Raw genomic sequence first — 26,235 nt, 5'->3', positions numbered from 1 at the left:
ACCTCTCTGCATCTCAGTTTCCTTATTTATAATTGAGAAATAATGATGGCATATCAGAGCTGATATTAGGATTGAGTTAATATTTGTAAAGGGCGAATAGTGCCTGGCACACACGTTTTTCAAATACAACAGTGAAAAGTACTATTAAAAGGAATACAGTATATCTGTATGTACTAACATGGGATGGTGCCTAGAAATGAATGGAAGGATGTTGAACATATATCTGAAAATAAAAAATACAAAACAATTTACAATATGATGCCACTAAGATGTCAACAAAGCCAAAGCTGAACTGAATGTCTCTCCTAAATCTGCTCTTTCCCATAATCGTCTTACTCAGGCAAAAATCTTGCAGCTCTCCTTTTGCTCTTCTCTGTTCCTCACATCACATATCCAGTCTATCAGCAAATTCTGTCCATTTTACCTTGAAAATAAATCTCAAATATGACCACTTTTTCCACCTCCATCATTCCCATCATCTCTTGCCTGAATTATTACAATTATCTCCTGATCAATGTTTCTTCTCTAGCCTTTGCTCCCCTGTATTCTTTTTTTGAAAAAAGATTTTTTTATTAGTTTCAAGTATATAGTACATTGGTTAGATGTACTATATATGTAGTATATATAGTACTACATATATGTACTATACATACATACATATAGACTATATATAGTACATGTATAGTTTTTTATAAAACAATGCCCCTAATTGCTCCTTCTCTCCTCTGGTTTTCTGTCTAGCCAATATATTAATGCTGACTGCATTCCCTATGCTGTGCTCCCCATCCCTGTGACCATCTATCAACTACTAATTTGTACTTCTTTAACCATTCACCCGATTCTCCCAGTCCCCCAAACCCCCATCCCCCTCTGTCTGTCATCAAATTGTCCTTTATATTTGTGAGTCAGTTTTTTATTAGTTTGTTCTTTTTGTTCCTTAGATTCTGCATATAAGTGAAATCATATGGTATTTATCTTTGTCTGACTTATTTCACTCAGCATAATAACCTCTAGGTCCATCCATGTTGTTGCAAATGGTAGGATTTCATTTTTTTAATGGCTGAGTACTATTCCATTGTATATATGAACCATAACTTCTTTATCCAATTGTCTGTTGATAGGCATTTAGGTTGCTTCCATATCTTGGCTATTGTAAATTGTGCTGCCATGAATATTAGGGTGCACAGATCTTTACAATTATTGTTTTGGTTTTCTCTGGGTAAATACTCAGAAGTGCAACTGCTAGGTTAAAAGGTATATCCATTTTTAATTTTTTGAGAAACCTCCAGACTGTCTTCCACAGCGGCTGTATCAATTTGCAATCCCATCAACAATGTATGAAGGTTCCCTTTTCTTAGCATCCTCGCCAACACTTGTTGTTCTTTGATTTATAGATAAGCATTCTGATGGGTGTCAGGTGATATGTCATTGTAGTTTTAATTTGCATTTATCTGGTGATTAGTGACCTTGAGCATCTTTTCGTATGTCTATTGGCCATCTGGTATTTCCTCTTTGGAGAAGTATCTGTTCAGGTCTTCTGCCCATTTTTTAATGGATTGTTTTGTTGTTGTTTTTGTTGTTATTAAGTTATATGTTTTGGATATTAACCTTTTATCAGATGCCTCATTAGCGAATATCTTCTCCCAATCAGTCAGTTGTCTTTTTGTTTTGTTGATGGTTTCCCTTGCTGTACAAAAACTTTTTAGTTTGATGTAATCCCATTTGTTTATTTTTTTTCTTTTGTTTCCCTTGCCTGGAGAGATATATTCGAAAAAAAAAAATTACTGTTAGTATATCAGAGAGTTTACTGCCTATGTTTTTTTCTAGAAGTTTTATGGTTTCGGGTCTTACATTTAAGTCTTTAATCCATTTTGAGTCTATTCTTGTATACAGTGTAAGAAGGTTGTCTAGTTTCTTTCTTTCTTTCTTTCTTTTTGCATGTATCTGTCCAATTTTCCCAACACCATTTATTGAAGAGACTGTCTTTACCCCATTGTATATTCTTGCCTCCTATGTCATATATTAAGTGAGCGTACAGGCATGGATTTATTTCTGGGCTCTCTATTCTGTTTCATTGATCAATGTATCTGTTTTTATGCCAGTACCATGCTGTTTTGATTACTGTAGCCTTATAGTATAGTTTGATCTCAGATCATGTGATACCTCCAACTTTGTTCTTCTTAAGATTGCCGTGGCTATTCTGGGTCTTTTATAGTTCCATATAAATTTTAGGATTATTTGTTCTAGCTCTCTGAAAAGTGCCATTGGTATTTTGATAGGGATTGCACTGAATTTATAGATTGCTTTGGGTAGTATGGCCATTTTAACGATGTTGATTCTTCCTACCTATGAACATGGTATATGCTTCCATTTATTTGTATCTTCTTTAATTTCTTTTTTCAATGACTTATAATTTTCTGAGAACAGATCTTTACCATCTTGGTTAATTTGATTCCCAGGTATTTTATAGTTTTCAATGCAATTGTAAATGGGATTGTTTTAATTTCTCTTTCCAAAAATTCATCATTGGTGTATAAAAATGCTAATGACTTCTGAATATTTATTTTGTAACCTGGTACTTTACTGAATTCATTGATCAGTTCTAACAGCCTTTGGTGGAATCTTTAGGGTCCTCTATATAGTATCATGTCATTGGCAAATAACAAGAATTTCACTTCTTCCTTTCCAATTCAGATACATTTTATTTCTCTTTCTTGTCTTATTGCTGTGGCTAAGACTTCCAAATACAAAGTTGAAGAGGAGTGGTGAAAGTGGGCATCCTTGTCTTGTTCCTGATCTTAAGAAAAACACTTTTAGTCTTTCCCCGCTGAGTATGATATTAGCTGTAGGTCTGTCACATGTGGCCTTTATTATGTTGACGTATGGTCCCTTTCTTTCCGTTTTGCTGAGAGTTTTTATCATATATCAATGCTGGATTTTCTCAAACACTTTTTTTGCATCTATTGATATGATCATATGGTTTTTATCATTTGATTTGTTAATGTGGTGTATCACACTAATTGATTTTCGGATATTGTACCAACCTTGCATTGCATTCCAGGAATAAATCCAACTTGATCATAGTATATAATATTTTTAATGTATTGCTGTATTCGGTTTGCTAATATTTTGTTGAGGATTTTTGCATCGATGTTCGTAAGAGATAATCGGCCTACAGTTTTTGGTTTTTGTAATATCTTTGTCTGGTTTTGGAATTAAGGTAATGGTGGCTTCATAAAAGGAGTTAGGAAGCCTTCTCTCTTCTTGAATTTTTTGGAATAGTTTGAGAAGAATAGGTGTTAATTTCCCCTGTATTCTTAAAACAGTAGCCTGGGTAAAGTCTGATAGTGACTGACTGTCACATTTTTTTAAAATCCTTACAGTGGTCTACCTATATATAGTGAAAGCTATATGCACCACTCCTAGGCCTAGCCTAATACAAATATTCCACATACAATCCAATCTTTCATTCCCTTTCCTTTCCTCCAACTTAGTGTAAGTGACTATGACAAACTTTGAGATTTAAGTAGGAAAGAACCTGTGTCTCCAAAGAAGCCACCAATCTATTGAAAACATTCATTTTAATTTAAACTTCACATGAACAAAAAAAAAACATATAACATTTGAGTCATTATACATGTTTTTTGTGGCACAGTTTATGCTTTTGTTATTCTAGATGATTTTCTGTATGTTATTCTGGTGATTATGCCCGCCAAGCTAAAAACTCCCGCAAATAGCTTGACAGAAAACTGACTTTCCATATTTCATATTTTCCTACCCGTACTGATTCTAAATACTAGTATTATCTTTTTAGGTATATGAGTTAACCATCAAGATTATATAATACAAATTCAGAAGCACCTCTCACTCTATTCTGAAAATATTTATAATACTCAGTAAAACATTGTCGAAGGACTCAGTTTTCTCAAGGCCTAACTCACATTGGATGTTATACGTTTAACTGAGAAGTACCTTTAAATTCAGGAAAGAGCTGTCTCTTCAAAGTCTTGAATGCCACCAAGTAATCAGTAAGGGGAAAAGAAAAGGGAAATAGAAGGGAAGAAAAAGCAGAAAAGAAATGCCCGTCTTGGCAAGATTGGAAGACACCCCTGAAAACCTCAAGTACCGTAAAGTTAACCTATGTCTATATTTTTGCGTTATATCTGAAGTAAAAGATCATTTCTTGTTTAATAGTTCCCATATGAAACCAAACCTCAAAATGATCTCAGGAAAAATCTAAAACCTTATCATCTCATCAAAATAGCCAAAACCTGAGATTAACTGTAAATAAACAAGATTCTGTTTATCCTTCCTATCCCCAAACAACATATAACTAATCTGCCATTTTTTTAAACTGTAAATATTCTGGGGAGAAAAAAAAAAATCAAGGCATCTAAACAGAAAAATGGGAAGAAGGGCAAGAAAAAAGAAGAACCAAAAGACTAATCCAAAATGCACCCCATATAATAGCTAATGGAGATACTTCAGCCTTGTTTAAAAATGCTCTTTCTTTTTTATCCCTCTTTCCAAAGAGCAAGAGGATATGATTAAGGCAGGAAGAGCCACCTGCTCTACCTGCTCAAAATCAGAGCTTACCTCCTTAGATTGATGGCCTTTGCCAAGTTTGGAACACCTTCCATCTCTGTTGTCTTCTGCCCCATCAGACTGCTGATAGGCCTACGGGGGGAAGAAAGAGAAACAGACCTGCTAGATTGCCATATCCAACTCATTATTTGCCTTCTCAAAAGGAATCACCAGTTCTTACTATTCATGGAAGGCAGACAATCCAACTGTTACTTGGCCTCAGAAGACTGACATTGATCTTTCAGAAGTTTTTCCTTGAGCAATTTAGCTTCAAAAGTCTCAACAGGTAAGCAAGAATCAAATGCTAACTAAGAAGCAAACAAATCTCAGCCACGTCAAAAAATAAAAAACTTCTCTTCTGACAACTAAGTCCTTCACCATATTTCCAAACTTCACAAGATTTTCAGACAGATATTATATGTTATTAATCAATGACACAATGTGAAATTCTAAGTATTCTCATGAATCAATGATCACATCCCTAAAAGAGAGTAGGAAAATGTCAAAGATTCCCAGTGGTAGGGCCTTCTAGTGATCTGATCTAGTGTAGTCACTGTCTTGAAGATGTTACCTAGCCATCCACAACAGAAAGATGACTACTCTCCTACCTGAAGTCTCTGTGTAGGGCCAAGTCCATGCTTTCTCTCAGCACATATTCTTATGTATCACCTCCATGGTCAGGAAATACTTCCTTATGATCAACCAAAACCAACAAATTCATTTTCTCTAATCTGCCAAAATTATAGAAAAGCAACTTGATATCTTCCTTACCCATCCCTTACTACGTCTGAAGGAGTAGTCAAATCATTTTTATTCTGTTCTCTAAACTATATCACCATAAATCTTTTAACCCGTACTCATAAAATTAATTTTCTAGAATCTTTAGTTCTAGGTGTTAATTACAAATTACAACCTTAAGGTTCTCAACACTTGACACTAAACAACAGAAATGAAAAGTCCAAATACAGTTCATAATACACATCTAAAGATCACAAAGAATACTCCCTAATGAAGCAGAAGTGATGTTAGTGTTTGCATAAATTATCTTGTTTTCCCTCTTATATATAGGCTCTAATAAAAGAAACAACCTTAAATAAAGTTTATTAAATATACAGATATTCTTAGTATTGCAAAGAACGAGATTCACGTTAAATGGACTAAAAAGGTATTCTATAAAATAAATTTTATTTTTGTCATTTTTTTAAAATCGGAAGATATAAATCTAAAACTCCTAAAACTGCCTTATTTAAAAACATGCTTTCAATGAAAATACGTATCGGTTATCTACTTTAATCATCTAAAAATAATGTAGATGGAGTTAACTATTGACGAGATATTAAAATGGGAAAAATAACCTATTAGAGTACTACTCAAATTCTGAGAATATTAACATTCATTGCCAATTGCAAAGCACAGTAAAGAGGCTAATAAAGGCTTTTATTGGCTGAAGGTATTTTTTAAGTAATCTGAAAAATAGTGATAGAAAATATTTAGGCCTTCAAATATTAACTTTGGTATAAACTATACCTGCTAACTTAAAAACAGATTAATTTTTATGTGAAAATTATCAATGTATCAGTCACATCATTAACAGAGAGACCTTGCTTGTAAATAATTCCCAAATGCAAATGTTTTATGCCATTTATTCTTTTAAAATAAAAATGTTAATGATTATACTACTTTCCCAAACTATCCAATAGTGTGAAAATTCTTATAACCAAGAAATGAGGCATGTCATCCTTACAATAAGTGTTTCAAGGTAAAGATTTGAAATTATTTTATTAGACTAAGATCTGATACCAAATTTAAAAAGCAAATAAATGTTATATGGGACGTAAGAAGGGTAGGAAGGTCAGCGTACGAGGCTCTAACACAAATGTCTTCAGGTGTCAAAAACATTTTTCCATTTAATTTTTACAAATGGATTTTCATTCAAAGGCAGAATCAGAGAAGAATCTTTAAGTAGCTTAAAAATCACTGTCATCTAAATCTCTCCATCTTCTCTCACAACTCAAGGGAAAAGCCATCTATTATAAACTCAAGAAGCTTTAGGGAAACAGATTTTTCCCAAGAGAATCAATAATAAATGGTTTTATATCAGCTCTGGGTGCTAATACATTGTAAATAATGATTCACATTCATAAGTTATTATAAACAAAATGAAATATGCTACTAAACCTTACTTCTCTAATTCTGTTCATATTAAAAATGATGAAACACTCATATACACTCATATAGTTCTTGGTATATGAGTGTTTTCTTAGAATATATTTAAGGACCTACTTCCTTAAGTAGGTCCTTAAATATATTCTAAGAAAATTATTAAAAGAGAGGGAAATCTATGGGTGTAAAAAATATTCACTGCAATATGATTCACTACACTGGAAAAAAATGTCCAATCAACAGAAGTCTTCTGTGTTTTTTAAATTTACCTATGTTTATTTTTACCCTGATTCATTCCTTCATTCCACAAAAGATTTGAGATAGCTTATAAAAATATATCACAACAATTCATTATGTATGTATTCAGTTTTCTCAAGGCCTAACTCACATTGGATGTTATACGTTTAACTGAGAAGTACCTTTAAATTCAGGAAAGAGCTGTCTCTTCAAAGTCTTGAATGCCACCAAGTAATCAGTAAGGGGAAAAGAAAAGGGAAATAGAAGGGAAGAAAAAGCAGAAAAGAAATGCCCGTCTTGGCAAGATTGGAAGACACCCCTGAAAACCTCAAGTACCATAAAGTTAACCTATGTCTATATTTTTGCATTATATCTGAAGTAAAAGATCATTTCTTGTTTAATAGTTCCCATATGAAACCAAACCTCAAAATGATCTCAGGAAAAATCTAAAACCTTATCATCTCATCAAAATAGCCAAAACCTGAGATTAACTGTAAATAAACAAGATTCTGTTTATCCTTCCTATCCCCAAACAACATATAACTAATCTGCCATTTTTTTAAACTGTAAATATTCTGGGGAGAAAAAAAAAATCAAGGCATCTAAACAGAAAAATGGGAAGAAGGGCAAGAAAAAAGAAGAACCAAAAGACTAATCCAAAATGCACCCCATATAATAGCTAATGGAGATACTTCAGCCTTGTTTAAAAATGCTCTTTCTTTTTTATCCCTCTTTCCAAAGAGCAAGAGGATATGATTAAGGCAGGAAGAGCCACCTGCTCTACCTGCTCAAAATCAGAGCTTACCTCCTTAGATTGATGGCCTTTGCCAAGTTTGGAACACCTTCCATCTCTGTTGTCTTCTGCCCCATCAGACTGCTGATAGGCCTACGGGGGGAAGAAAGAGAAACAGACCTGCTAGATTGCCATATCCAACTCATTATTTGCCTTCTCAAAAGGAATCACCAGTTCTTACTATTCATGGAAGGCAGACAATCCAACTGTTACTTGGCCTCAGAAGACTGACATTGATCTTTCAGAAGTTTTTCCTTGAGCAATTTAGCATCAAAAGTCTCAACAGGTAAGCAAGAATCAAATGCTAACTAAGAAGCAAACAAATCTCAGCCACGTCAAAAAATAAAAAACTTCTCTTCTGACAACTAAGTCCTTCACCATATTTCCAAACTTCACAAGATTTTCAGACAGATATTATATGTTATTAATCAATGACACAATGTGAAATTCTAAGTATTCTCATGAATCAATGATCACATCCCTAAAAGAGAGTAGGAAAATGTCAAAGATTCCCAGTGGTAGGGCCTTCTAGTGATCTGATCTAGTGTAGTCACTGTCTTGAAGATGTTACCTAGCCATCCACAACAGAAAGATGACTACTCTCCTACCTGAAGTCTCTGTGTAGGGCCAAGTCCATGCTTTCTCTCAGCACATATTCTTATGTATCACCTCCATGGTCAGGAAATACTTCCTTATGATCAACCAAAACCAACAAATTCATTTTCTCTAATCTGCCAAAATTATAGAAAAGCAACTTGATATCTTCCTTACCCATCCCTTACTACGTCTGAAGGAGTAGTCAAATCATTTTTATTCTGTTCTCTAAACTATATCACCATAAATCTTTTAACCCGTACTCATAAAATTAATTTTCTAGAATCTTTAGTTCTAGGTGTTAATTACAAATTACAACCTTAAGGTTCTCAACACTTGACACTAAACAACAGAAATGAAAAGTCCAAATACAGTTCATAATACACATCTAAAGATCACAAAGAATACTCCCTAATGAAGCAGAAGTGATGTTAGTGTTTGCATAAATTATCTTGTTTTCCCTCTTATATATAGGCTCTAATAAAAGAAACAACCTTAAATAAAGTTTATTAAATATACAGATATTCTTAGTATTGCAAAGAACGAGATTCACGTTAAATGGACTAAAAAGGTATTCTATAAAATAAATTTTATTTTTGTCATTTTTTTAAAATCGGAAGATATAAATCTAAAACTCCTAAAACTGCCTTATTTAAAAACATGCTTTCAATGAAAATACGTATCGGTTATCTACTTTAATCATCTAAAAATAATGTAGATGGAGTTAACTATTGACGAGATATTAAAATGGGAAAAATAACCTATTAGAGTACTACTCAAATTCTGAGAATATTAACATTCATTGCCAATTGCAAAGCACAGTAAAGAGGCTAATAAAGGCTTTTATTGGCTGAAGGTATTTTTTAAGTAATCTGAAAAATAGTGATAGAAAATATTTAGGCCTTCAAATATTAACTTTGGTATAAACTATACCTGCTAACTTAAAAACAGATTAATTTTTATGTGAAAATTATCAATGTATCAGTCACATCATTAACAGAGAGACCTTGCTTGTAAATAATTCCCAAATGCAAATGTTTTATGCCATTTATTCTTTTAAAATAAAAATGTTAATGATTATACTACTTTCCCAAACTATCCAATAGTGTGAAAATTCTTATAACCAAGAAATGAGGCATGTCTTCCTTACAATAAGTGTTTCAAGGTAAAGATTTGAAATTATTTTATTAGACTAAGATCTGATACCAAATTTAAAAAGCAAATAAATGTTATATGGGACGTAAGAAGGGTAGGAAGGTCAGCGTACGAGGCTCTAACACAAATGTCTTCAGGTGTCAAAAACATTTTTCCATTTAATTTTTACAAATGGATTTTCATTCAAAGGCAGAATCAGAGAAGAATCTTTAAGTAGCTTAAAAATCACTGTCATCTAAATCTCTCCATCTTCTCTCACAACTCAAGGGAAAAGCCATCTATTATAAACTCAAGAAGCTTTAGGGAAACAGATTTTTTCCCAAGAGAATCAATAATAAATGGTTTTATATCAGCTCTGGGTGCTAATACATTGTAAATAATGATTCATATTCATAAGTTATTATAAACAAAATGAAATATGCTACTAAACCTTACTTCTCTAATTCTGTTCATATTAAAAATGATGAAACACTCATATACACTCATATAGTTCTTGGTATATGAGTGTTTTCTTAGAATATATTTAAGGACCTACTTCCTTAAGTAGGTCCTTAAATATATTCTAAGAAAATTATTAAAAGAGAGGGAAATCTATGGGTGTAAAAAATATTCACTGCAATATGATTCACTACACTGGAAAAAAATGTCCAATCAACAGAAGTCTTCTGTGTTTTTTAAATTTACCTATGTTTATTTTTACCCTGATTCATTCCTTCATTCCACAAAAGATTTGAGATAGCTTATAAAAATATATCACAACAATTCATTATGTATGTATAAAATGTAGATCAAAGAAAAAACATTTAAATATGCTAATAAGACAAGGTTCAAACCAGTCATTATGGTTGCATTTCTAAGTTTTGTTCTGTGTTTATGAGTAGCCAAGGTTAAAAAAAAAAGTGGTCATTAAATAATTCTCATTAGAGGAAAGGAGAAAGAATAGTTCCTCAGGGGAAGAGAATTGTTAAAAGCTGGCATACTTTCTAGATGATGGGTATAGGCAGACATTTTTAAAAACATAATTAGTGACTACATATACTCAATAATATAATAACTATGTATAGTGTCAGATGGGTACTAGACTTATTGGGGTGATCACTTCATAAGTTATATAAATGTCTACTAAACTACGTTGTACACCTGTAACTAATATAATACTGTATGTCAACTATCATTGAAAAGTAAATTTAAAAAATAATTAAAAGTCTACGGCCATGCCACCCTGAACGTGCCCAATCTCGTCTGATCTCGGAAGCTAAGCCAGGTCAAGCCTGGTTAGTACTTGGATGGTAGACTACCTAGGAATACCAGGTGCTGTAGGCGCTAAATAAAGAAGGAAGGAAGGAAGGAAGGAAGGAGAGAGAGAGAGAGAGAGAGAGAGATTATATAATAAAGAAAATACTTATGATAATGTTAAAGATACAAAATTACATATACACTCTAACTAGTGATATAAAAACATGCTACATATGGAAAAAAGACTAGGAGGTCATACATATAACTCCCCCACCCCCTCAAAAAATTATGATTCCTTCGATTTCAACGACCATATCATATTCTTCTGTACCACAACCATACCTAGGCTGAATGCCAGGCACACAGTAGTAGTTTAATATTTTTAACTGTATTAAAAAGGTCTACATTTACTTGACTCATTTACGATTTGGCTTACAAGATAGAAATACTCAATAAACAACAAACTAAAGAATTACAAAGTATGTTCTGATAAAGAACCCATTACTGCCACACTATGAATGGCAAGATTGATTGTAGACTTCTTACATAGTTAAAAAGCAGCAACAGATCTTTCTTAATCCATGACTTCCTTATTCCTCTCTACATATATTTCAGATTCTTCCTTAAGGCTTACAAGATGTTAACTAACAGTGTTATTGTTACTCCCAGATAAGAAATAATACACAGCATTTTAAAATATGCTTTATTTGTGTTAGAAAAAACAAAAATAATTCTTATGTAGCTTGAATTTTGAAAAGAAGCAACCAGAAATTACCAAAATCAAACATGACTACAAAACTGTAACAAAATTTTTGTGGACTCAACTTTTTAATACTGTGAAATCATATGACAACCTGACTGACTCCATATTACCGAAAGCTGTAAAGTACGTCCTTTAATGCACTTTCTATTTCTTGACTTTTTCTTGTTTCGTAAGTAGCAAGTAACTACAACCAAAATTTCCCCTTTTAACATAGGAAGCAGTATTCAAAGCAGAACTTGGACTTTTATTGTGGCTACTTTTTAAAAGGAATCTGTGCCCTAAAACATACGTCAGAATTGACAGTCTTAAAATTAAAGACTCTAACATATTATATAAATGTGGAAATTAGACAAGATACTGTTATCATATAGCACTGAACGAATGGCACTAAACAAAAAATTTCATCCTTCCCTCTAGGTATCATCACCATCCATTTTTGTGGCCTTAAATAAGTGCTTATTTAAAACCGGATGTTAGGAACACAAAAAATACACTTAGAACATTTTAAAAGTTTTAAAAATAGGGTAAGTTACAGTAATTTTAACAAAAATTACTGTATGTGCTTCAAAAAAACAAAATAGAATATTAAATAGTCCAGATATTCTGTTTCCTAGTACACAAAAAAGAATCAATACACTGTCACAAACCCATTTAAACGTTTTCATCTTTTAAAAAAGATATTCCCTGTCCTGGTTTTCCAACAGGATAGGACATTGATGAAAATTAAGGATTACCTCCTACCATCACCTTTTTAAAAAATAATGGGCTTTGATGCATAATTGGAGATTTGGGGAAGGAAAGGCTAAGGAAGTAAAATGAAAAAATGTTCAAAACTGTTTCTTTCCAAAATATTTTTCAGATGTTTAAATGTGGTAAAATAAAGACTTGAAAGAAAAATTTAAGATATACTTAGATTTCATATTATACTCACTTAAGGCTTAGAGAAAAATTAAAGTGAGAAGAAAACAATTAGATGGAAAAGAGTATAAGACTCCAAGGTATCAAAGAAGAAGAGAATAAGTCCCAAGGCATTCATAAAAGAAGGCTCGCTATAGCCTCAGTTCATGGACCAAGAGATTTAGTGTTATCAGCTTTGGGTATCTCAATGGTCAATTTTGATAACTACGGTTGTAAGTTCTTTAACTATTACTTAGACACCAAGATTTATTTCAAAACGAGATATGAGACTCCCAGAGGGAGATATTAATGACAAAAATAAGGTTTTCAGGACAAATTTAGTTCAAGACCATATCTAATACTTGGTGAAGAATTTCCTCATCCCTTCCCTAGAGAATTATCAATTATTTTTAAAAGATGCCTATTTTTAAAAATTACTTTGAATTAAAATAGAAAACAGTAATCAGTACTTTTGAGAGAGGAATGAGAATGGATACCACACAACACGACAATTCCAAAAAAGATGAGGATGATTCACTGGACTAGATAACAAATCTTAATTAAGAGACTACTATATTTTATTTACATTTCCTAGAAAGGAAGAGAGAGTAGGTCTTTAAATTTTTCATAATAAAAAAGATAAAGTGTATGTGAAAAAAATTAATAATTCATTCCATTCAGTCATTTTGTGAAAAAAGCAGCATCACTTTTGAATGTAAGAGAGATGCTTGAATACATTGTAATATCTCCCTTATCAGAGAAGCAGATTACTTAATGAATAAAAGGATTCTAGACAAGGAGTGCCTAAGTCAAAAGAAAATTTTCCCATACAAAACTTGGTGCTCTTCAGAAATCGAGAAGAAAATTTAATAGAGAAAACAATGAGAGGTTGGTTCTGTCAACTGTGCCTTTAGCGTTTGGTTCTAAAATACTACATAATACCTGATATGAAAACATAAAACATAATCAAGTTAAGATTAAAATATCTCTAATAGCTAATTTTTCTTCTTCTTTGAATAGAGAATACTCTACTCTTGAAATATACCAGAAGCTTGTAACTGCCACTAGATGAGTGGTACTCAGTAATGTGCTTCCAGCAATGTATTTGTTAGTGTATGCACTGTGGAGTCTATCATACAGCTCTCTAAGACCTCAAATTCCTATGAGTGAAATCGCAGAAATCACTCAATGTATCCAGTGTTAACAAAGGAAGGGTACAGCACTCTAGGTACCTGCAAACCTAAAAGTAAAAGACATGACACGTGGTTCATTCTGTCTTACTCTAGTTGGCTTCTATTATCAAACATCAAACATTGGCTCCCTTCTATGACATCTAATGAACAGCCACGTGAGTTCTCCTTGAATTTTAGAACACCTGAATTCCAGATTCTAGAATTAATTCTATTAGGCTCTTCTGGAGTCCTAGAAGTAGTCAGTTATCACACACACACTCCAAGCCTGGTAGTGAAGGTTATCCATCATGAATGACAATCCTTTAACAGCAGGTGTCACTATATAGCCTTAATGGGTGATGTGGGAAGGGTAACTGCTGGCCATCTCTTGCTCTCTAAAATTCTGAAAGTCTACAATGCTGAGAGGGAAAACTGGAGAGCACTCTGCCTGACTGAATTGAACATGAAAATAGGCCAGGAAGTTTCTCTCCATTAGGTCCACTTTCATTAGCCAAAAAGGGGAAATCATCTTTGGAGTTTCAAACAGTAATTATTTTAAAATCACAAATAATAAATGATTCTGAAAAAAAGATGTTCTGTTCCCCTAAATGCCCTGTTTTCCACTAGAAAGGAAAGAAAAACAGAATTTAGTAATTTTTTTATACATACTTCAAAAAGCTAGAGTTTCTCTTACATTTTTAAACTTTAAAACAATATAGAAACCAATGGAATTTTGCATACTTTATCAAAATTAGAAGAAATGATCCACATGCATACACTCCAGAATCCTGCATAATGGTAAGAGCATAACGTTAACTACAAACAAAGGCCGAAAGCAAAATTGAAGAATAGAATCTTATAGGTATTTTTGATTTAGTTATTTCTGCAGATATGGATACCACGTGAAAATGGGAACAAAAAAGAACTAAACCTAGATCCCAGGTCTCACTCTTGAGTCTGGGATGACAATGTCAAGCATATATTTGGAACCCTAGTCAAATGTCAGGATGAGTCACTGCACTATTAGAGCCCACTGCTTAGTGTGTACTTAGAGGAGAGGTATTTTTACTTACTCTGGTCAGCATAGTTTTTTGCTTTGAGTTCAAGTTGTCTTGTTTGAGATTCTAAAGATTCCACTCGGGTCTGTAAATCCTTTTTTTCCTGTTCTTGAGAGTCTTCAAATTCAATGAATTTCTAATAAAGAAGAAATACATGTTATTTTCATTAGAGAAATGAAATCTTTTTAACACTATCAACTCCTGTGTTTCTTGGTATCAAGAATCACAATTCTGTATTAACTATTCAAAAAGATCTCAGAATGACAAATTTAGGTTGATTTTAGTTTCTCCATAAAAATTAAGTTTTAAAACTTCCAAATGTAGAAGGAAAAAGATGACAAAATAATTTATGGAAGTGTTTCCATTTCATATAACGGGCATTACAAAGAAATACATATCTTACTCCAAATATATAAATTCTTTAACACTAGTATACTTGCATATTCATCTGATTTCAGGACAATTTTTTTATATATTCTGCACATAACATGTATAACAAATAGAGAACTAAAGAATAATGGAATACTGATAAATATTTGTTAAACGATTATTTGATTAACAGCAGTTTTCTAGATTACCTGAACCATGGAATTTAAATTCCTAGGAAAAAGTGCATGAACTATCTCCACCAATCAAATTTAATTTACTAAAACTGTTCTCATCAAAGAGATTATCACTGAAACCAATCAGCAAATCTCAATCCTTATCTTAATCAGCATCATTTGACAATGATCACTCACTCCTCCTTAAAACTTTTTTTTTACATTTGACTTCCAAGACTTTTTCTTGTTTTCTTCTATATTTTTCTCGGTCTTTATTGGTCCTTCCTCTTCTCAACTTCTTAACAATGGCAAACTCTGTCCCTTAGACAACTTTTCCTTTTCATTATTACTCTTATTCTCTGATGATCTCATCCAGTTTCATGGCTTTAAATACTAACTTTATGATGACAACCCCAAATTTCTAGCCCAATCTCTAGCCCAGACCTGAATTCCAGATTTGAATGTCCAACTGGACAATTTTATTTGAATGTCTAACAACCATCTTAAACTTAACATGTCAACACTTGCTCCTCCTGATCTCACCTAGGTCATTAAATAACTGTGGTCAATTGCTCAGACCCAAAACTTTGGAGTCAGCTTTGACTCTTCTTTTTCTCTAATACCTCATATCCAATCTATCTTCAGGTCCAACCACTTTTCCTCATCTCTACCACCACCTTGGTCTGTGCCACCATTATCTATGGCCTAGATTAATTCAATAGCAATAGCCTCCTAACTGGTTTCCTTATTTCCGCACCTGCCCTTCCTTCTACAATGCATTCTTAAATGCAATTGTTAGGGCAGCCCTTTAAAAAGTAAGATCAGTTTACCCCTCTGCTCAAAATCTTCTGATTGCTTACATTCTCCCAAAGTCCTTACGACAGCTTCCCAGGACCCACGCAATCTACCACTCTCTTCTTTGATATCATCCTCTTAATACTCTTCCTCATCCTCTCCCCGACTCCTTCGCATACTCTGATTCAAGCCTCCCTGCAGTTCCTCCGGCCATCTAAATGGCTCACTCCCTCCTCATATCCTTAAAAGTCTTTGTGTGTCACCTTCTTACTAAGGCTTTCCTTGCCCACTGTATCTAAAACTGTACTACCCATTCCCGACCTCTCTCCCTGTTTTTTTTTCTCTCTACAGCACTCATCCTCATCTAACATACTATGTATTTCAGTAATTTATCTTACTTACCTGCCTTTCCTCACTAGAATGCAGGCTCCATGAGGGCAGAGATTTTTGGTTTTGTTTGCTGTGGTATTACCAGTGCAAAGAAAAATGGTGGCACAGAGCAGGTGTTCAAATATTTGTTAAACAAATGAATAAACATGAAAAAAACTTTCAGAGTAAAAATCTGGTACCCATATAGAAAAACATAGAGTTCACAAAAAAACTTAGAGAGCACTAAATACATCCTAATTTTAATTTTTTTGTCTATTACATACTCTATCTGTCCCGAAATATTTCAAGTACTGGAGGTGCACATTGTTTGTCTGCAAACATTGCCTTCCTCTGAGGAATTTCTTTTCCCCAGTTTCATGATAACTCTATTTAACCCATGCAAATCAACTGGTGAGGACTCCATCTCCCAAAGGTGAGCACATGACTTGAACCAGACCAGTCAGAGTCCTCTCTGGAACATCTACCAATTATTAGAAAGACTGCTACTACATACCTCTCTTCTACTGGAATCACAAACTCCAAGAACCTAGAAGGCTTAAATTGCGGACAGACATCTTTTTCCAACAAATGGAAAGAACATGCCTGAAAACAAAGCCAATATAAAAGGAAACAAAGAGCAAAGGGGAATAAAACCCTAATTAATGATACAATTTGAGTCCTAGATTCAATAGTAGTTCCTGGAGCCAGCATTCCCAGTTGTTTTTGTTTATTTTTTCAGTTACATAAACCAATAAATTCCTATTTTACATAAGCTGGTTTGAGTTGGTTTCTATCATAAGAAACAAGTATCATAATATATCTTCTACATTCCCTCAAGAGCCATATGATTTCCTTATGTCTTAGCCAATGTTTTTCTTATCTATGAAGCTAGAACCTACAACTTCTGAAACACTGGTTCTTTTTTTAAATTAAATTTATTGTGATAACACTGGTTAATATCATTATACAAATTTCAGGTGTACAACTTTATAACATCTGTACACTCTATTTTGTGTTCACCACCCAAAGTCTAGTCCATCACCATATATTTGACCCTCTTTATCCTCCCCCTATCCTGCTTCTCCTCCAGTAACCACCATTCTGTTGTCTATATCTACAGAGCTTAAGGGTCTTATTTGTGTTTTGTTTATTTCTTTTGTTTTCTATCCCACATGACTGAAATCACAAGGTTCTTGTCCTTTTCATCTGACTTATTTCACTTAGCATAATATTCTTTAAGATCAATCCGTTAGGTAGTTAAGCAGGTATGAGCGACAGGAGCGACTCCTGTGGCTCATACCTGCTTAACTACCTAACGGATTGATCTTAAAGAGTAAAGGGCCCAGCTCTGTAACAATAGAAACCTCCCTTGCCGACCTTCCTTAAAGATCGCTCAGAAATGTCTCACCTTTCAGGGTTATCAATTATCCCAAATCCAAATGTAAGAAGGCCATGAAAGCTGCTAGCTTAAATCAGCCACAAATGCGTGCGCAAAAAGTACTACCCCAACCTGCCCACAACCTCAACCTCATTATACCATCATTATAATAGCATACCCATGCCCGGAAATTTATGAATCTTACTTATTATAACAGACTATTAAGATTTACAAACTTGCAAACTGGGCAAATTCTTAAAACAAATATTTTATTCGGGTAAGCACATGCACAGTAGGCAAACGGTTATATAGCAGCCAATTGTCAGTCAAAATGACCTCACATATGGATCATCTAGTTTGGCCCTTAAACCCTCCCATCATGGCCCAAATAAAAACAGACCTTCCCACTTCTGCATTGTTACAGTTCTCTTCACTGAAAACCTGCTCTCCCCTTAGAGCATACTTTGTTTTTCTCTCTTTTCTTTTCACTTCCCAGATTCCACAGGGCTGTAGCCTTCCTTAGCATGGCCCATTTCCTTCTAAAAATGTACTTTCAATAAATCTTATTACTTTTTCTAAATCTCACTGACCTGTAATTTTTTACTGCATCGCTGGGGAAGAACCAAAGACCGCCTCCATGAAGCTGGGGCAACACAGAAGTTCAGATCATCCCAGCGGTAACAAATCCATGTTGTCGCAAATGGCAACATTTCATCTTTTTATGACTGAGTGGTATTCCATTGTATAAATGGACATCTTTATCCAATCATCCACCAAAGGATACTTAGAAACATTGGTTCTCAATCTTTTGGGGATCCACAGACCCATTTGGGAATTTGATAGTCCATGAACTATGTTTCCCCAGAAAAAATGCCCACACCCAACTCAAATTCTACCTATTTTTCTCAGGAGCTCAGGAACCCCTTTAGTCCTTCCACAAGCCTGCCCTATACTTTTTTATGAAGATATTTCCTATTTGTGAGGCTCTTAGAAGCCTCAAATAGCCATTGTGTATTTTTCCAGAATATTAATCTAAAATTACTATATGTAGGAGTAAAGGTTATGATAAATGTAAGAAAAGAGGTAACCTTGACAAATCTTTCGAACAAATCTTTTATTCATTCAAGAAATGCCTGTGGCTACTTGCGATGTGCCAGGAAGTGGAACATGACTGTAAGCACGGCGCTATCCCTGTCTTCCAAGGGTAGTCACTGGCTACAAACTAAGAAATAATAAGAAAATGTAATTTTTTTTGTCTTGCTTTGAAAATGATCCCGTGGCTAACTAAACTACTACATCTGGGTAAGTAACTAGAAATTCTTATTTTAAGCTTCTGTTGTGTTATGAATAAAATGTTTTAAAGAACATACAGCAGATGTTTACCAAATGACAGTTAAAATACAGTGTGACTAAACCAACAAAAAACTTTACCACTAACAGGGGTAAGGTGTGGGGATGGGGGAAATGGGTGAAAGTGATCTAAGAGTACAAATTTGCAGTTATAAAATCAGTAAGTTCTAGGGATGTAAAGTACAGCAGCATGGTGACTATAGTTAACAATATTACTGTACTGTATATCTGAAAGTTGTTAAGACAATAGATTTTAAAAGTTCTCACTACAAAAAAATTTTTTGTAACTATGTGAAGTGATGGATGTGTTAACTAACCTTATTTGGTGATAATTTGCATTATATACATATATCAAATCATTACACTGCACACCTTAAACTCACACAATGTTATATGTCAATTATTTCTCAATAAACCTGGGTGGGGGGGAACAACTTTACCACTATTCTGCCTATTCAGAACTCCCTTCTAACTGAGAGAAGAAATATCATATGGACACACAGCTTCATGTCTACTTTGTTTCTTGGGAACCCAGTTTGGCTACAAAAGGGCATGAATAATCTATAACTTTTTAGCAGTCACTACTATTATGTTTATAATCATTACTTGGACCTATCTAGATGATTCAAGCTTCAGAATTTTTCACATTTTATCACAACTACTGGGGCCTCAATATCTATATTATCTTAAGCAAATATAGCAAAAGGAAGAGAAATTTTTTCCAAAATTGTATGACAATTCTTGGATGGGCAGAGCTATTTATCGCTAAATGGAAATCTCTTGTTTCTGCCATTTCCCTTCACAGGAAAGGCCTGGCAATAATGAAAATATTCCAGAGCAAATATATAATCCTAAGCCTTTCCTTCTAGCAATTTAAAATAAACTTAGAGACTACAAAACGAACTGTCATCTCTCATAAGGGTATGTTTTTCCCTTCTTAGTCTAAGTGAATTTTAAGCTTTTTAGGATTCATGAACTCTTTTGAGATTCTTATGAAAATGGATCTTTTCCTCAAGAAGGTATTTATGAAACACAGAACTATGCATTCAATTTTAGTGCATCTTCAAATAAAACAAGAAATTTGATTTCCCCTAATTTATAAAAACCTGTAAATACTGATTTTTTTTGGTCTGTAATATTTTAATACTGTTCCACTTTTAAATACTAGTTTTAATTTTGTGATTATAACATGGAAAATTCACCTTTATTATTTTTAAAAAACATCATCAGGATTACAAGAAAAATACAAAAAGAAAAACAGGAAAAAATAATCAGGATCATAAAGCTATTATAGAATATTATACTCTACACACTCCCACTCCCAAGTAAATGTTGAATTTTTAAAACATTTTTTTTAAATCTCTCTGCTCTTGAAAATCCTCATATTAAATGTGTACTAAACCTTGGCTGGGAAATGTACAGCTGCCACCTAATCATTACTACACAACAAAATATTCCTCAGTTCCAATAAGACATGTTAATAGATCATACAGAGCAATGAAAGCCTAGTAAGATAAATACTTCTAAATAGCTTTCAAAGAATAATCAAGAAAAACTAACAAATAATTGAAATTTTCTAAATTGTTACCCAAGAAAAATATGTCAATATTCTATTTTGGGGAAATTGTTTTGTGAAATATCGCTGATCATAAACATAACCTTGGAACAGAAGTTGCCATATGCTAGAGTAGCTAGCTCATAAAACAGACCACTGATGATAAGTCCAAAAAACTTCAGAAAACGGCCTAGTTCTATGACACTTAGCAATAATGTGAAAGTAAGAAACATTGATATAAGAATTTACAAAAAAGAAAACTGGAATAAAAATAGAGAAGGTGCCATGAAATTCAATCAGATGTTAAAATGGGGCTCTTGGCAGAAAGAGATTTGAATCCATGGACCTAACAAGAGTCATTTTTCTTGGGCGGAGGTAGGAGAGTAGAATATAAGAGAGGTAATGAGAACTGATTCTTTTTTCTATACCTAACCCTTTCATAACTACAGGAGAACATAATTAGGCAACAGGCGATATGCTCAGAGATCCTAGGTAGACTAGTACTGCTGAACCTCGTTACTAGCTTTGTAGACTACAAACATGACAGAATTCTACTTATGTTTTACAGTCTTCATTTTCTTCAAAGAAACAATCTGCTTTCTATTTACACAAACTAATTGAGATAACATGAAAATAGGAACATATCCATTCTATCACATCCTAGTCAAAGAAAAAAATTGTCACAAATAAAACCACACACCTATTTATAAATGTCAGCAGAAGAACAAAATAAGGAGTTAGGCAGAATAAAGATATTTGTTACAAACAAAATAATGCCATTCATAAGATTTACTCAAATTAAATAACATTCAAAATAAAACTAAAAATCTGTCTATACACTCAATCCAAGAACTTTCTTCTTGATAGCCATCAGAGAAATACAGTAAACAGTCAACATTATAACAAGCTAAGTACTATAATGGAAGCAAGTATAGGAGACAATAGAAACATAGAAATAAGTGACTGAATCAACTTTAAAAAGAAGTCATTGCTTGAAATTTAGCAGAAGAAAACAGACATTAAACGTGGGTGACTGACAAAAGATAAATGTGTAAAGATCTCAAATAATTCACCAGTCACCTAATTTGAGATTAATGCAACTAAGAGATGGCTGGTATTTCTGTTATTGCCTGAGTGACACCAACATGGGATTACAGTACAACTTTGGTTTACAACTCAGCCTCAGGCTTGTATATGACATTATTCTTACAAGACGTTCTAAAATGAGGAGTTAGCATTTCAACCTCTAAATACAAAATGAGACTTTTAAAAATCACATAGTTCAAGTTCACACACAACGCAAAACACACTGTAAGCATAAGAAATAGTACAATAGATCAAAAAAGTATATTAATAGGGAACTAACTTGATATTAGAGACTTGATATTAGGAATACATTCCTGTGACATTTAAACTGAGACCTAAAAGTTCATGAAACAAAGAGAGTCTGAAAGAAACCAAGGAGGTCCAGAATGGCCAAGCCTAGAGACAAGGGAAAGAGAATGGCCTGAGATGAGGCTGGAAAATAGACAAAGACCAACTAATACAGGGCCCTGAAGGATAATGGATCATATTAAAGATGCTGAACTCCACTCATACTTTGAAAAGCTTAGTCTGCAAGGACATGGGGAATGCAAAGGGGGTAGGATTGGAAAGGGAACAAAATTATTTGAAGGTAGACCAAAGGTTACCACAGTAGTCCAAATGAGAGGTGATTATGAACCGTCATGAGAGGTGATTATGAACAGTCACAGTGAGAATGGAGAGACGAGGATAAATTCAAAATATTTTGTAGGTAAAATAAACAGGGTTATGACTGAATGAATGTAAGGGAGAAGAGAAAAGGAAAAGTCAAGAAAAAGTCTAGATTTCTGGTGGTTTGACCAATGGTGAGATGGTAGTGTAGCTTATCTAGGATAAACAGATGGGGGAGGTATGGGTAATATAAGAGAATTGATTTTTAATATCAAGGTGAGCTACCTGTGAGGTATTTGAGTGCACAGATGGAATATTTATTTATAAAATTTGTATCTCATTATTTGGGAGTTTAACTGGTACAAACTACCTGAAGGTTAGCAATGTGGATCAAAGTCCTTAAAAAATGAATGAATAGTGTTATAAAAAAAAAAAGTGTTACTTTTTTCACATATTCTTTAAGGGCTTTGATACAAGACATTATATATAATGTAAGCCTACTTTTATAAACTGGAGGAATAAAGAGATAAGCAAAAGGAAAGGTTTGGTAATGGCTGTTTGGCAGTGGTGGGATTTAAGGTGATTTTATCTTTTTTTAATAGACTTATTCTTAAGTAGTCCAAAATTGCTATTGTTTTTAACAATAAATGTGGATTATTTACATATTTTAAAATAATAAAGAGAAGAAAAGAAATACAAACTATAGGCCTATACCTCTTCAAAGGGGGCCTAGTAGTGAAACATGAGCCTTAATTCATAAAAGCTTGCCATATCAAGCATTAATATTACCATTTATCTGACCAAAAATGATAACAGTCATTTTTTTAAGTGTAGTTAATCAAAATCAATCTCTGAAATGAGATATTGAGGGAGAGGAAAATCAATGTGAAGGGATAATTCCATTTTAATTATATATAATTCATTCTATATACCATGACAGGATATACAAGAGTTATGTATTTCAGGACTAGGATACAGAAGTGCAGATCCATTCCAAAAAGCCTATGGAAAGACTATACAAATAGATTCATTTTACAGACTTCATTTTTTCCTGTATTTTAAAGGTATTTACAACAGAGTTCCCAATACAATTAGGTTTCCTTTTATTAATATAATTTGCATATAACACATTACTTTTATGCAAAGTTAATAAGACTTTGGACGCTTTACCTTAGCCAGAGACATTTGAAGGAGGAAAAAAAAGTAAATAAATGTTCATAAGAAGCCTATGGACATTCATAATTGATTTCATGTGACTTAACTTCTTGTCGGTGGCTTAACTTTATAAGGTTGGTCATCCTCTATAACATTTGGCAAATGACGAGGTTAGAGCAATATCTAAATCAAGACAGGAGGGGCAGTTTTTCAAATTATGAAACCATCCTTCATCTGGAAAATTCTGGTTACTCCCCCACCCACAGTACAGGAGAGCCTGCCAAATCCCTCAGGTACATTGGCTGAAGAGAGCACACATCTCCCATCAGCCCCCACTCCTGTGTGTATGTGTCTGTCTATCTCGCCCCCCGCCTCCCTCTCCCTCCCCCCACCCCAGCCCCCACACACATATACACACTTTAAAAAGGACTGGGCAGGGGTAAGAGCCCATGAATGGGCTTTTTAGCATGTATGAAAAACACCTCTTCACTTAGATATCCCTCTCCGCTCTCAATAACTATCCTCCAGCAACAACATTGACGAAACTTCAGATGGAACTCTTCTGGGAGCAAGGACACACTGTCTTTAAAAAAAAAAAAAAAAGAAAGAAAGAAAAAAAGAAAAAGAAAAAAGCAGTAGACAATAAAGACTTATGTCAGGATCTAAAAAGAATAAGCTTTGTGATGAAGCAAAATGGTTTCAAGTCCAGATGGCTTATAGGGGCTGTTCTGCCCCTGTTCTGAAGGAAAACAAATGGATACTCTGAAAAGGCAAGTTCCGAGGTTTTAAAAAAAGATCCCTAGAGGTTGTTGCTTATTGGAGTAAAGATGCAAGAGACAAAAAAAGAAGGGGGGGAAAAAACCCTTTCAAATAGTTAACTCTTGACTACAGTAGTTGTCTAAAAAATACCACCAAATAAAAGACTGAATTATTGCTAAGTACCCACCCAAGATATTGTCCTCTGCTCATTTACTATGCAGAGGGAAGGAAAATATTTCCATTATGTTAAACAATTATTGTTAAATTCAGTCAAGTTCAGTTAAATCAATTGGTTTTCAGTGTAGTATCTTTTAAAAATAAGAGGACTGACCATATATTAAACAATGCCCTGGAGATGTAGTTCCTCCCCACCTCCAAAGCCAAATGTGGAAACTTTTTCTAAAACAAATGACTGTTTCTTCAAAACTAAATAGCAAGGGGAAAGAAAGAAAAGGAGAACTGTTACAGATAATAGAAACTTAAGAAACATATTAGACCAAGAGTAAATATGTAGACCACCTTGTTTCCATTCTGATTGAAATGACCAACTATAAAAATATATTTATGAGACAATTGGGGAAATGTGAACACTAATTAACTGTTGTTAAGAAAAAATTTGTAACTTTTAAATGTGATCTTTTAAAAACTACCTTTTAGAGATATGCTGATATGTAGGCTTTGATCTACTTTAAAATATGGTGCAAATGCTGAAGGGAAGTACAAGGGACAGATGGAACAATATCAGCTTGATGTTGATAACTATTAAAAGTTGAATGATAGGTATATGGAAGTTCATTATACTATTCTACTTTAATGCTTGGATATTTCCATAATTAAAAGCTAATAAATAACTTTTAATAGAACTATTAGCGGCATTTAATATGACAAAATTTTGTAATAAGAGCTTCCTGTTATTAAAAATCAAATGAATATACATAAACGGGCATGCACAAAGATATTCATTGAAGCGCGACTAGTAACAGTTCAAAACTGGAAGATAAATGTCCATCAATAGATAGTGGATAAGTAAATATGAGAGATCCATATTATGAAAACTATGTAATTAGTTAGGGAATTGGGGTGAGGGTGTGGCTGAAAACACAGTGGGGATGAATGGAAGTCTAAAAGCACCAGTTAGTATCATCCCTAGTAGGTCCCCTGCACCATCACAGAGCAGCCAGGTGGCCCTCCTTGCCCACCAACACAGAAGACAGGAAGTTTGTTTTTTTGAAGAAACTCAGTAAGAGAGATTCTAGACTAGGGGATACCAGGCACAGCTAGGTGCCAAACAAAAAGAGAGGAATGAAGTGAAAATCTATATGCCAAACAGCAATACTGACAGCCCCCTTTCCCTTCCTGCCCACCTAGATTCCCATGATAACTAGGCTTATGCACCACTCCACTCCCCCCATCCCCAAAGAGACTATCTTTCTTTAGAAAAACTCAAATGTCTCTGAGCAAAGACAGTGGGGTACTGAAATCTGGGTTCTCAATAGGCAATAAACTACATCCAGGCACACAAAGTTTCTGGCCCTCCTTTTTTAATGCCTTACTCTTAAAACACGAAGGGATAATTAAGGTTTATCTGGCATTTGAAGCTCCAACCTGAAAGAGACCAAAACTATCAAAAAAAAAAAAAAGAAAAAAAAAGTCAGACTCTGAGGAAACAAAGCAGGGAACAAATGAAAACTATAATTAATATACTCAGAGACCAAAGAAAAGTCATTGTATCCATGAAACCAGAACAGTATGCTATTTTTAACAAGAAGAGGGGTGGCGAGAGTGTATAAGAGTAAGAAAGAGCTCTTGGAAATTATAAAAGTATGCAAATTGAAGAATCTAGCACTTACTCTGTTCTTATACAAACTATACCTTAGGGTAACCAAACAATTGATGAGGGGGAAGTTTTCTTCTATAAGAAAATTTTGCTAATAAATGCTAAAGGATTAATTGAGTTAGAATAGCACCATTTCCCAATCCTTAAT

General features: G+C 33.8%; 1 protein-coding gene and 1 pseudogene across 1 annotated transcript in view; one reads left to right on the top strand and one right to left on the bottom strand.

Annotated features, from left to right (window-relative positions):
- The window catches only part of SPAG9 (sperm associated antigen 9), a 121,319-nt gene that overhangs the window by 76,802 nt on the left and 18,282 nt on the right, over nucleotides 1-26,235 (bottom strand). The window contains 1 exon segment of the mRNA XM_011365034.2: nucleotides 14,668-14,788. Within this exon segment, the coding sequence (XP_011363336.1) occupies nucleotides 14,668-14,788 (121 nt within the window).
- On the top strand, nucleotides 10,731-10,849 carry LOC111742971 (annotated as a pseudogene).

This window comes from Pteropus vampyrus, unplaced genomic scaffold (assembly GCF_000151845.1).
Source record: "Pteropus vampyrus isolate Shadow unplaced genomic scaffold, Pvam_2.0 Scaffold104, whole genome shotgun sequence".
Classification (NCBI taxonomy): domain Eukaryota; kingdom Metazoa; phylum Chordata; class Mammalia; order Chiroptera; family Pteropodidae; genus Pteropus; species Pteropus vampyrus.
This window is presented reverse-complemented; position numbering and strand designations above follow the sequence as displayed.